Source organism: Hydra vulgaris, chromosome 03, assembly GCF_038396675.1.
Source record: "Hydra vulgaris chromosome 03, alternate assembly HydraT2T_AEP".
Taxonomy (NCBI): domain Eukaryota; kingdom Metazoa; phylum Cnidaria; class Hydrozoa; order Anthoathecata; family Hydridae; genus Hydra; species Hydra vulgaris.
Genome location: NC_088922.1, coordinates 22,622,981 through 22,635,488, shown reverse-complemented (window position 1 = coordinate 22,635,488; position 12,508 = coordinate 22,622,981). Strand labels below are relative to the sequence as shown.

The 12,508-nt window shown below is 27.7% G+C and overlaps 1 protein-coding gene across 8 annotated transcripts; it reads right to left on the bottom strand.

Annotated features, from left to right (window-relative positions):
* Positions 1 to 3,881: 3,881 nt before the first annotated feature.
* LOC136078027 (uncharacterized) lies at positions 3,882 to 9,845 on the bottom strand. Of its 8 annotated transcripts, XM_065792662.1 has the most exons (11): positions 9,472 to 9,798; positions 8,453 to 9,354; positions 8,033 to 8,319; positions 7,655 to 7,865; positions 7,358 to 7,541; positions 7,103 to 7,179; positions 6,749 to 6,954; positions 6,318 to 6,643; positions 6,062 to 6,181; positions 5,477 to 5,669; positions 4,652 to 5,298 (listed from the first exon to the last, which is right to left on the bottom strand). In XM_065792662.1, exons 6-8 carry the CDS (start codon positions 7,155 to 7,157, stop codon positions 6,536 to 6,538), a joined length of 369 nt encoding a protein of 122 aa, XP_065648734.1. In that variant the 5' UTR covers positions 7,158 to 7,179; positions 7,358 to 7,541; positions 7,655 to 7,865; positions 8,033 to 8,319; positions 8,453 to 9,354; positions 9,472 to 9,798; the 3' UTR covers positions 4,652 to 5,298; positions 5,477 to 5,669; positions 6,062 to 6,181; positions 6,318 to 6,535. The 8 variants fall into 8 exon arrangements, 4 of the variants coding, with proteins under 4 accessions (XP_065648737.1, XP_065648735.1, XP_065648734.1 ...); XM_065792665.1 differs by lacking the exons at positions 4,652 to 5,298; positions 5,477 to 5,669 and adding an exon at positions 3,882 to 4,205 and having other exon boundaries at positions 6,090 to 6,181; XR_010637455.1 differs by having other exon boundaries at positions 5,477 to 5,604; positions 7,103 to 7,541; positions 9,472 to 9,845.
* Positions 9,846 to 12,508: the final 2,663 nt, after the last annotated feature.

The following is a 12,508-nucleotide window of genomic DNA, read 5'->3' as shown; positions in this document are numbered from 1 at the left end:
CTTCAAGAAATTGGTTTGTATATGCCATATAATTATAATATATGGAAGCATTTCATTGACTGTATAATTAGATGGATGACTTCAGATATAATACGTTATCTTCAAAATATATTTATTTGAAATGTTAGCTAATAGAGCCTAATAAACTTTATATTTTATATAAAGTTTACTTAGCTGGATTAGTTGACAAATATTATATCAGTATTAACATTGTGTTGGTATCTATACTGGAAACAAGAAAATTCAGGTACATTTTTATAATTTTAGATGATTTAAAAACTACACTTATTCCTGGATCAATACCTAAAATAAATTTACCGCAAAAAAGTTTTTCTATTTCAAGGCAAAATAAAATTATTTTGAAAAATAATAAAGAATATATATACATATATATATATATATATATATATATATATATATATATATATATATATATATATATATATATATATATATATATATATATATATATATATATATACATATATATACATATATATATATATATATATATACATATATATATATATATATATATATATATATATATATATATATATATATATATATATATATAAGCTTGAAAATAGTTTTTTGTTTATACTGTTGTATAATTGCAAATAAACTACTTGAATTGATAATTTTATTTTAAGCACAACATCTCGTAAATCTGCAGAAATCATAGTTGATAAGAAATCCAATTTAAATATTCAACCAAACTCAATCCAGGAATGTTACAAATCAATGGAAGAATTTACTAAGCGTATAATACATCTTAATCTTCCTTCTGGTTGGAATATAAATAATAATATTTCTCACGTTCATATTTTTGAAAAAGATGTAATTCATGAAGTTACAAAAACAGACATATTTATTGATGCTTCTTTAACATTTATACTTCGCATTTATGCCTGGCGTTTACCATCAACCCATGAAGTTTATAAAAGTTATGACAGTTCAATGAAAAATATCACTTTGTCAAACTTGATTAAAGTTATTTCAAGTTATAGTATTTGTCTAGGAGTCTCACTCGTTAAAACAAAAAAGTCTGCCATCAAACATTGTGTCCCTAAAATATATAATCAAACAGAATTTAACTTTCATGGTACTTATCAAACTGAGTATTTCAGATCAAGTACATGTTCAGTTTTGAGCAAACTGAAACGTTGTGATAACTGTATTATAAATGAAAAAACTTTTATTTTTAAGTCTTCCAAATCATCAAAAAGAAAGCACAGTGTAGCGAAAAAGCCTGCTAAACTTAATGCACCAATATCATTGACTTCTCCAGATCGCCTAAAGTTAACAATTTAAAACTATAGAATTGAAAATAAGGAGTTAAAAGAAAAAATCATTGATTTACAAAATTCAATTTCAAAATCTGCCCTGACTATCAGTTCAAGTTTAAGTGATGATTTAATATCAATTATGTCAAATGCAAATCAAAACAAAATCTCACCTTTTATGAAGCTATTTTGGGAGGAGCAGCAAAAATATTTGAGGTTATCTCCAACTAATGTAAATATCATCCTATAATAATTCGATACTGTTTTTCACTGGCATCAAAGTCTGCTGCAATGTATGATGATATACGTTACAATGAAAAATCAGGAACAGGTTTTCTTGTCCTTTCAAGTCGTCGTCGCTTACGTGATTTTAAAAATTATATTAAACCTAAACGTGGATTTAATAAGGAAATAATTGATGAATTAAAAGAAAAAACCCAAGATTTTTCTAAGCAAGAAAAATTTATTGTCATTCTAATGGATGAAATGAAAATTCAGAAAAACTTAGTTTGTGACAAGCACACTGGGGAGATTGTGGATTATGTTGATCTTGGTGATGCTGATGTTAACATAGCAACTTTGCCAAAATAGATGACTTTGCTATCCATGTTTTAGCATTTCTTGTTCGTAGTATTGTCAATCCTTTTAAATTTAGTTTAGCTAACTTTGCAACAACTGGAGCCACCGCTTGTCAAATATTTCCATTGCTTTGGAAAGCAATTGGAATTTGTGAATTAAATTCCTTAAAAGTTATTGCTGTAACTTGTGATGGAGCTTCTGCAAATCGCAAGTTGTTTAAAATGCATTTTACCATGACACGTAATGATGATATGAATCCGCATGTTGGTGTCACATATAGAACCCTTAACTATTTTAGTTCAGAAAAACGATTTATTTATTTTATATCTGACCCACCACATTTAATTAAGACAGTTCGTAACTGTTTATCTAACTCAAAAAATGCAGAAGGAACAAGATATATGTGGAATGGTGGTATGTCCATATTGTGGAATCATATTGCTGATACATTTTATGAGGACAGAGAATGTGGCTTACATATTTTGCCTAAACTCACTTTTGAACATATAAAATTGACGCCATATTCAATAATGAATGTTAAACTTGCTGCTCAAGTGCTAAGTTCTACTGTATCAAAAGTTTTATTACATTATGGACCACCTGTAGCTGAAAGCACTGCTAAGTTTTAAGCCTTAATGGATAGCTTCTTTGATATAATGAATATAAGAAGTTTAAATGGTCATAAATTTGATCTAAAACCAAATCTAGCTCCATTCTCATCATTAAATGATGATAGGTTTTTTTGGTTACAAAGTGTTTTTTTGCAATATTTTAAAGATTGGTTAAAATCTATTGAAGAGCATTCTGGAGATATTTCAAAAATTTCAAAATCAAAGATGTTCATTGCCCATCAAACATATGAAGGTTTGAAGATTACAGTTCATTCAATGAGGTGACGAGTTAAACCACCTTGTGATAAACATCTTTTTTTCGCAATATAAACACAGCAACACACGCTCTTCATTTGCGTTAGGAATATTTCCAACAGCTAACTCAACAGTTGAACTAAAATTAGGATCAGTCTCCAACAAATCTTCATCAATAGCAGCTTAAACAGCATCAAATTCATCTAAATTATTAGAAACTGCGGCAGAAAAAGTCATTTTAAAATTATTTGATGCACTCTCAGTCCGGTCACCCTTAAATGTTCAAGTTATTCAACGAAATCCATAGAAGACGACCCGCGTTTCCAGACTATTTAAATACTATGACTATGTTTAAAACAACCATGACATTCTTTTAAAATATCGTGCCAATCAATTAAAACAATCGTGATTTTCAATTAAAACATTTAACGCATGCGCAATCTCAACATTCTATATTATTCAAAAAAGAAAGGTTTTATTTTAATATATATTTTTATTTTTTTTATTCAATTTTCGAAAATTATTTAAAAAAATTTTTTTTATTTTAAAATGTGTTTATTTTCCAATTTTTCTGACCTAAGACACGCTTTTTTGAAGCGTGTCTTAGGTCAGATTACATACCTGGACAGTAATTAAAAAATAAACATTTTCTTTTAAATAAAAATTTTTTTTTAATAATTTTCAAAAGTTGAATAAAAAAAATATAAATATGTATTAAAATAAAACCTTTTTTTTTGAATGGTATAGAATGTTGAGATTGCGCATGCGTTAAATGTTTTAATTAAAAATCACGATTGTTTTAATTGATTGGCACGATGTTTTAAATGAATGTCATGGTTGTTTTAAATGGATGTCATGTTTGTTTTAAATGGATGTAAAAACCGGTAGTTTAATTTCATTAAAAAAATATAATGTTTGGAAGGTATTTGTTTATTATAATTTTATTGAACGACAAAAAAAAAATATTCCATATAATTTTTCATATAAATGGTCCACGGTATTGAATTTGAAATAAACTGAGTTTTAAATGTCTTGGAACAACAAAATTATTAGTTGAAAACTTTGTGGGGTATTTATGAATAATTTTGGTGAAGTAAGAGTGAAATTTATTGAACTAATTAATTAACTATTTAATTAACTAACGAATTAATTGAACTAAAGATAAAAAATTTTTGCCAAAAGTTTGTAAAAGGTTAAATAAACAATATTACAAAATAATAATTACTTTTAATCAACAATATTGTTAAATAAAAATATTATTAGTAATAAATATTTTTTGAAAATATTTGTAAACAAAGAAAATATCTCAGTTCAAAATTAAAGGTTTTTTAAGTTTAAAAACTAAACATCAATACTTTTTAAGTTTAAAAACTAAACATCAATACTTTTTAAGTTTAAAAACTAAACATATACAACCTATAGAATATCTTTTGTTTGAAAATTCTTTCGCCAAAAAGGTTAATTGATTCAAATTCTGTAAAAAAAGCATAAAAACTCTGTATGTTCTGTTTTAACCGATCATTTTTTTAACTAAAGTAAAATGATTTTACGGCAAGCTATGTATATATTCTATACTTTTTGTGCGTTCTGAAAAAATTTCTTACCACTATAAAAACCTAAAATTGCACAAAGTCTGGTGTTGCATCATTCATTTCTAACTAAGTAATTATAAACATGTTAAGAGATACATGTATTTATAATTTATGAGATAACACTTGTAATCATTTACTTTAAAATGTGTAAGAGATTCCACAGTTATGAAATTTCTAATGTTTGCCCTTAAATTGCAGGCATAGATAATGTCATATTTTATTGAGTAACAACTTATAAGATTTATGATATTCAAGATATTAACAAGAAAATCTACTTTAAATTGTGTAACGTATTAATTAAACTATAAATATGCAAGACTTAATGTTGTAATGCATAGAAAATATTTATTTAAAAATACTTAAACTTCATGCAACATTTTTCTATTGTAATTTTTCATTAAAAAACTAAAAAAATGTCCATAACTTTTAAACACAATTATAAGTACGAACCTCGTTAAGTCGGACTCTCAAGGGGAATTAAGTACGAACCTCGTTAAGTCGGACTCTCAAGGGGAATAGATGAAGTTCGATAATAGATAATAGTCCGACTTAGCGAATGTCCTTAAACGAAACTCTCGGTATTTATAGAATGTTAAAAAGAAATTAAATATCTGACTTAGTAAAAGTTCGACTTATCCAGGGTCTGAATTAACGGGGTTCTACTGTAGTTTCTATTGATAATACATTTCTTATGTACAATGCTAACTTATAAACTATTTGATTATAAATCCGAGAAATTTTCTGAGATAATGTCCTTTCAACGTGCTTTTCAAACGACTACAGCCTTTCATATGCCAAAACAAACGATTAAGGTTGTTAAATTTGCCATTTAAACTTTCGCCGCCTTGTTCCCCATAAACGCCAATGCCTAATCCCCATTTTTGAATTACATGGGATTCAAGCAAATGCATCTTTGGAGTTACAGATGCACTTGGCCAAGTCAACCGATAATACTCCATAAGCGTACGGATTGCTCTAAAATTAAATAATTTGAGTATTGAAAATCTTTTACACAACTTCCTTTAAATATACTAATCAAATATCTACCTAAAAGCAATCAAGACAATCATACTCGTTTGCAAAATTTACTTTTCAATCAGCTCAAAAATGTGTTTTAAACTCAATCACCTATCTGCTTAAAAAGAAAACCTACCTAATTCCTGAATATCATTTTCTTGAAAAGATCGCGAGCTGTTCATGAGCTTATGACATTTTGAATAATAATTAAATTACTGCTTAAAATTCTGGCTCACTTTAACAGATAATAAATGAATATCGGTGCTAATAAAACCAAGAGTTGAAATTAGTTTTGGAATGAAATTGCACAAATTTAACAATGGCTGAGGCTAAAAAATATATTTATAAAATTAAATAATTTTTCAATATTTTACAAAAAAAAAAAAAACTTGCATGAGATTAAACTGATTTCTATGGATTTTTGATCAATTCAAATATAATTTTTGTTTTTGTCGACAAGCTTCAGCTTTTTTTTGCAATAACCAATTTACTCTTTTCTTAATTGTAGTGGTGTAATAAGCAGGGGGTCACTAATCCCTCTAATTTGCAAGTATCGGGTAGTTCAAAACAAAAAAATAGAAAAAAATTAAAGGTTTTATATGAACAATTCAAAAGCCACATTAGGATTTTTCCCAGTGACCTCATGTTTTTCAATTGCTGCTTTTCAGAACATCAAAAAACGCATAAAAAATATAAATAATATATACTATTAAATAAAAACCTTAAGCATTATGTGAACATTGTCTTACTACTTTATTAGCCTTCAACACTTCATCAAGTTGCTGAATGCAGGAACCTGAAGTTTTATCAAGTACGTTTTCTTCATTTAATGAACTTAATTCTAGAAAAATATATATTTAAAATTTTAAAATATAAGCATATATATATGAATTTTTAATAATATTTTTATTTAACAAAAATTTCATTTTAAACTTAATTAAACATTTTTGCAAACATAGTTTCATAATAATAAATACCTTGTCGTTTTTTATTAAATCATAGTAAACTATTCTTGGTGTATTTATGTTCCTAATTTCTTCTGTTTTATCTGGCTCACATAAAACCTTCAGAGAAATTGTGACTTGTAGAAGTGCAATTTTATTGTCACAGTCTTTAATAACACTTTTTACAAAATTGGATTGAATATGCATGTTAACATATTTGTCAAAATCAGCTTTACCAATTATATTATTCTTTAAAGTTCTCCAGCAAGCTTTATATCTATTAAGTGGCATTCGTCTTCGAACATGTTGAGAAACTTTAAATAGGTACCCAAAGATATATGTAAAGCAGGTACAGCAACCTAACAAAATTTCAAAGGTTTATTAGACTACCAATACTAAATTCACGATTGAACCAACAAAAAGTACTGAAAAGATTAAAAAACAGAAGTGCTAAATTATATTACCTGGTCTAGAGGAATATTAAATAAAGTTTCATTAATCACATTGTTGAATAATTTAGCATTTTTCAAATTTCCTCCATTACTTTGAAAACGATGAAAGTCATTGTTTAAGGAGTTTAGAGACCTTTGTGAAGCAACATGCTCTCTACATATTGGAGCCAGTTGGATATCTTTTTTGGTGATGTCACAAAAAAGACAGCAATGTCGACCTATGCATAACAGAAATGCTATCAGTATAGTAAGGTTTTCATTCATTTTTAATATTTTTAAAGTCCTTAAGTTTTCTTGATAAGGTTTATTTACTTTGTAAAAGAAATGTTTTTTTGTATAAGTGTAATAAAAGCAGAGCAAACTTACCAATAGCTCCTGTAATTCCATATACGCTGCAAAGAAAATTATAATCACCAAACATAAAGACACGAACATTGCAATTTCTAAATATCAATAACTGATAATTAACAATTGAATTGTAAGCATAAAAAAATAACAATTTAAATAAATAAAAAGATTATAATTTTATATAAACTATAATTGCTTTTATCATTGGCATTGTAACTGATATATCATGTTTAGTATCTCATCAACTTGCAATGTGTAACGAGACAGTCCTACTATAAAGTTAGTTCGATAGTCTTTGGCTTCAAATGTGCTGTACACAATACTATTTGATTTTGAGTTTGGTTGATCTTGGTTAACTATTTGATAACTCATTTTAAATAAACCACCTCCATAATCTCCACCAATTTTAAAGTGGATTTCATCACACTTTATTCCATTTTGTTTTATTAACCTGAAACTTAAAATTAAAAAAAAAACATTAAAAAAAGAATAATAGCTTCAACTCTTTATATGTTTAAACAAAACATATATTAAACTTTATAACTTTTGCAAATTTATTGAACTTTATACCTTTGAGGAACATTTAGCCTGTTTTCAATATTTGAAGGTTGATTTTCTATGTATGCCCAGAGAGCATGTTTGATTTCAAGAGTAGACATTATTTTCATTTTGAAATGTAAAATTCTCATCCAACACAATAATATCATTACCTGCCCAGGTATTTGCAACAACTCTTTGTTTACTGTTAGAAGTAGTCTGGACATTTCTTGAATTCAACCATCTACAATATTTTGTAAGTAAACTTTTTCCTCAAATTAATTTCTTTTTATTATATAAGCATTAATAAGACATTATTAAAAATTTACTTTAACACATCTTTACATAACATTTATGTGTTAACTTTTTTAATAATTGAAATTTCTTTAACTAATTGAAAAAATGTTTTACCTAGTCATTGTTTTTAGTTTATTCCATTGTATCCCCACGCCAACTTTAAAGGCAACCAATTCTTCTGCAGAAAATTCAACAACTCCAACGTTAGCATTTTCCAAAAATTTTCTCTTTTGATAATAATCAAATGATTTTAGCATAACTGCAGTTTGCATTACTTGTGAATCTTTAGAAATTCCAATCTGATGACTAACCTCCTCCATTAGAAGTCTGTGTCTTTTTTTGAGCGTACTTGTACTGCATGAGGCACTTTCCTTGTAAGCATTAGGTGTTGAGCAAAGAGGCTTTAAAAAAAGTATATATTTATACATTAAAAATATCATAACAATAATCTCTATTATTACGTTTAACTTTAGACTAATTTATTTTTTCCTTAAAACTTTGCATAACGAATTTAATTTTTTTTTGAATACTTACTTTTGGCCCACCAGATGGAAATTCTATTGTAGTTGTTTTCGAATGTTCAAGTTTTTTTTAATGACCTGCACAACTGCAGCTTCAATATTTCGAGGGATATCACTTGATTTATTGACTGTATAGAAATCATCAATATTGTACTGTGCTCCCACTTTAAATGATAGTTTTGGCAATCATGACATTCATATTTGTCTATAAAAAAAAAATTTCACAAAATTTGCATGCTATGTATGAATGTTTTATCATTTCTGATACATGCACAGAACTGCAAAGGCTATTAACCATGGTAGGTTGAACATATAGGACATTTTGCTTCATTTTCTAGTTTACATTTAATAAGCAATGCAATGCATCGGCTACAAAAAAGAATGCTGACCATCTTTAATCATAACTGGGTGAAGCATTATTTTTTCACAAACTTTACAAATACATAATGTTAAATGAGGATTAAGCTGAAGATTTAATTCAGAATACTGATCTTGGTTCAAAGATAAAGGTAAGGATTTTAGAAACAGATTAAGGTTTATTTGCGTCCATCTTTTAAATGTTCCTGGACTTCCTACATTTGACTTTGGTTTTCGACCAGCTTTACCAAATACACAATTACACTCATTTGCTTGACATTTTAACCAAAGTTTTGGTATAGCGTTGAAAGTTTTATTACCTCGGTTTTCTATATTCACCATAGTTGAATTGCATTTCAAACACATTTGTGCTGGATGAACATCTAAACAATCTTCAGCAATATTTACTTTAAACATATTATAAATTCTATCACGCCTACTGATGGTTTTTATAGAGTCTTTTCCAGTCAAATTTCCACAAATTTTGTATACTTACAATTAATTTTGTTAATGTTTTTCAGCCATCATCAAAATGAAGATTTTATAAAAACCTCTTGACTAAAAAATGAAAATATATTTCATAAAAAAATGATCGGTTATAGAAACTAAAATTTTTTGAGAGACGATTAACAGTATTTTTATTAAAAAATAACCCAAATATCATAAAAATTTTACTTCGTCCATAATTGGCATCTATGTAAAGTGTTAGTTAAGGTAATATTCCAGTTAAAAGTTAAATAATTAAAGTGGATGTTTAAATATATTTTTCACATTGATTTTATGTTTAAACTAACTCACAGTGCGGCCGTGGCGCAGTGGTTAGAACGCTTGCTTTTAAGCAGGAGATCCAGGTTCAAAACGAGCTCTGGACATATTTTCGCGTCACGGTAAGGAAGGAGGTGTGAACTTCCTGGTTAAATGCATTTCCGCGGTGCTCTGTGACAAGACCGTTAGGACTTCTTGGGGCACCTAAAAAAAATAAAAAAAAATTTATGTAAAATTTCATTTTATGACTCAAAATATTAGCAACCATTAAAATATTGTCTTTAAAAACAGAAAACAAGGTTGAAAGGTGATATACAAAATGAACACGTAAATATAAAATTAGATAACCGAGTATTTGAAATAGACGCATGCGCATAATAAAATCCCAAGCTTTCATGAGTATTGAATAGCCCTGTATAATGCACACACAGAACAGCACGACAAAAACATTTTTTACATAAATATTGAAGAGTTTGCCGGTAAAGAAGGGTAAATTGTTTACGGAGACATCTACGACAATATTGTACAAATTTTTTGAAACTGTCTTAATTTTTGAACATAAGTTATGTAGTGTCTAAAAACCGCCAATGTCCGATAGATGAGTATAGTATTTATTTAAAAAATAAAGAATTTCAGCTTTGAAATTCATGCAAAAAGTAATTGGTGTTTTTAACACCGGTGAAACTTAAAGTCGAAGAAAAACACGATTGTATGCATAAATTTACGGTATAAAACATGTACTTTTATGCTTGTGGTTTTCATTAAAATATTAATTAAGTTTTTTAGCCAATATAGTTGATTATTTTCTAAGCCATTAAAATACGTAAACAAGAAATACGGACCGTTTCCATTGTTTTTTGCTTTTAACATGAAAATTGCGTGACGAAGAGTATGTACAAAAGGGGGGGGGGGGATGCGGATCAGCGAGGCGAATCATTTAAACGGTACAAACGGCAATGCAGATCATTTAAACGTTACTAAAGCGAGTCATATTTCATTAAATGAACAAAAAAAAAACGATTCATATATTGTTTAACTTCATTTAAAAAATATAGTGTTTGGAAGGTATTTGTTTATTATAATTTTATTGAACAACAAAAAAAAGTTATATAATTTCACAATATTTTATAAATTTTATGAACTCAAAAAACAAAGTGACCCGCCAATTTATATCAAGTGATCCGCACATTAATATTTAATGATCTGCCTAATATTTTGATTATTTGGATCAAACTCTATAAATTTCAATGGTTGTTCTACCAAAAACAACGCGACTCGCTACTTTATATCAAGTGATCCGCCAGATTTTATGAAGTGATCCGCCTAATATTTTGATTGCTTAAATCAAACTCTATAAGTTTTAATGACTTTCCTACCAAAAAACAATGTGATCCGCCAATTATATCAAGCGATCCGCACAATTTTATCAAATTATGTCACGCTGTTAGGTGAGGGGGAGGGGTGCTTTTTTGATAACACATACAAAACTTGCTAATAAAATGTTATGACTCTGTGACGAGGACGAGCAGTATTGATTGAAAAATATGGTATGCATTTAAACCTTTTTAAAGTAGAGCATAGCAGTGGAACTTATCTCGAGATCAAATGGTATTTTATTTTAAAACTTCGTAATTAGAGAAATTTCGGAGAAATCTTGAGATAATTGATTTAAAGAAACCGTACCTGCATATTCGCGTCGACGAAGCATTATGGAAATATCAAGTTGTGGAATATGCGGAAGGGCAGCGTTACTGTCTAACAAGATTGGGTTTTGGTCTAAATATTGCGCCCAGAATAATCTATTATCCTTAGAAAAGGTTGTCGAGGCTGGCACAGATTTATTTATTGATGATATCATTGTCAATGATAACCTAGTGTCAAGTTGTAGAGTTCAAGAACTCTTGAAAAAAAATGGCTTGGATTCAAAGTAGCAAAGTTGTCGGTGGTCGTGTGCTTGGATTACGAGTGTACAAAGGGAAACACTAAATTCAATCTTTTAAAGTGCTATCTAGATTTTACTGACTACCGATGCGATCTCCAACGGGATTAAATTTGTACTTTAAAATAAAAGAACTCTGAGATGGAGTGAAAAATTTTTGAATAATAATTTAGAAACTTTCTTAAAAACATTTTAAGAAAAAGAAAAAAAAAAGATTTCAAAAGAAATTAGCGGAGTAAATATTTCTCTAATAAGTTTAAGTTATAAATACTTAGTTTTTAAATATCATCGGTATAATTAAAATTAAGTATATTTATAAATCAATGTTTGTGATCAAACAATCAATAATTAATAAATATAAATAAATCAACAAATGCTTTCACGCCTTCTGATTCTAAAAGAAACAACCTTGACATAGAAACCCTGAAAACTTTGTACTTAACTGATTAAAACCTATAAAAAATTGTTTTGTTTACAAATATTATGGTTTATAATCTAATTTTTTAACATTAAATAACGCTTCTTGTATCTTTATTTTCCGCAAAGACCCGCTGCTTAAGTTTAGATTTAAAAAGAGTGTTATAGAGTGTTATGAGTGCTTTTCACTGGTTAAATTCCATTAATTTTGTTTACACTTAAACATTAAGTCAAAACTTTTCGTTTAAAAAACAACAACTAATGTTTAATGAAACGTAAAAGTTTCAAAATTAATTTCATAGCTAACAAAATGTTGTTAAAAAATGTTTCAAATATAGTAAACCAGGAAATACAACAGAATATTGCTCCACAATCTTCCCAATTAAAACAATTTGATGCTAAATATGATAGCATAGATGTCAATAATGAAAAAAACTTACAAAGCACTATGTTTTTATGTTATCTGATTATAAAATAAAAAGATCTTGACAGAGAAATCCTAACAACTTTGTACAAAACTGATTATAACGTATAAAAAGTTGTTTCGTTGGCAAATATTACAGTTAACAATGTAATTTTCGAACATTTAAT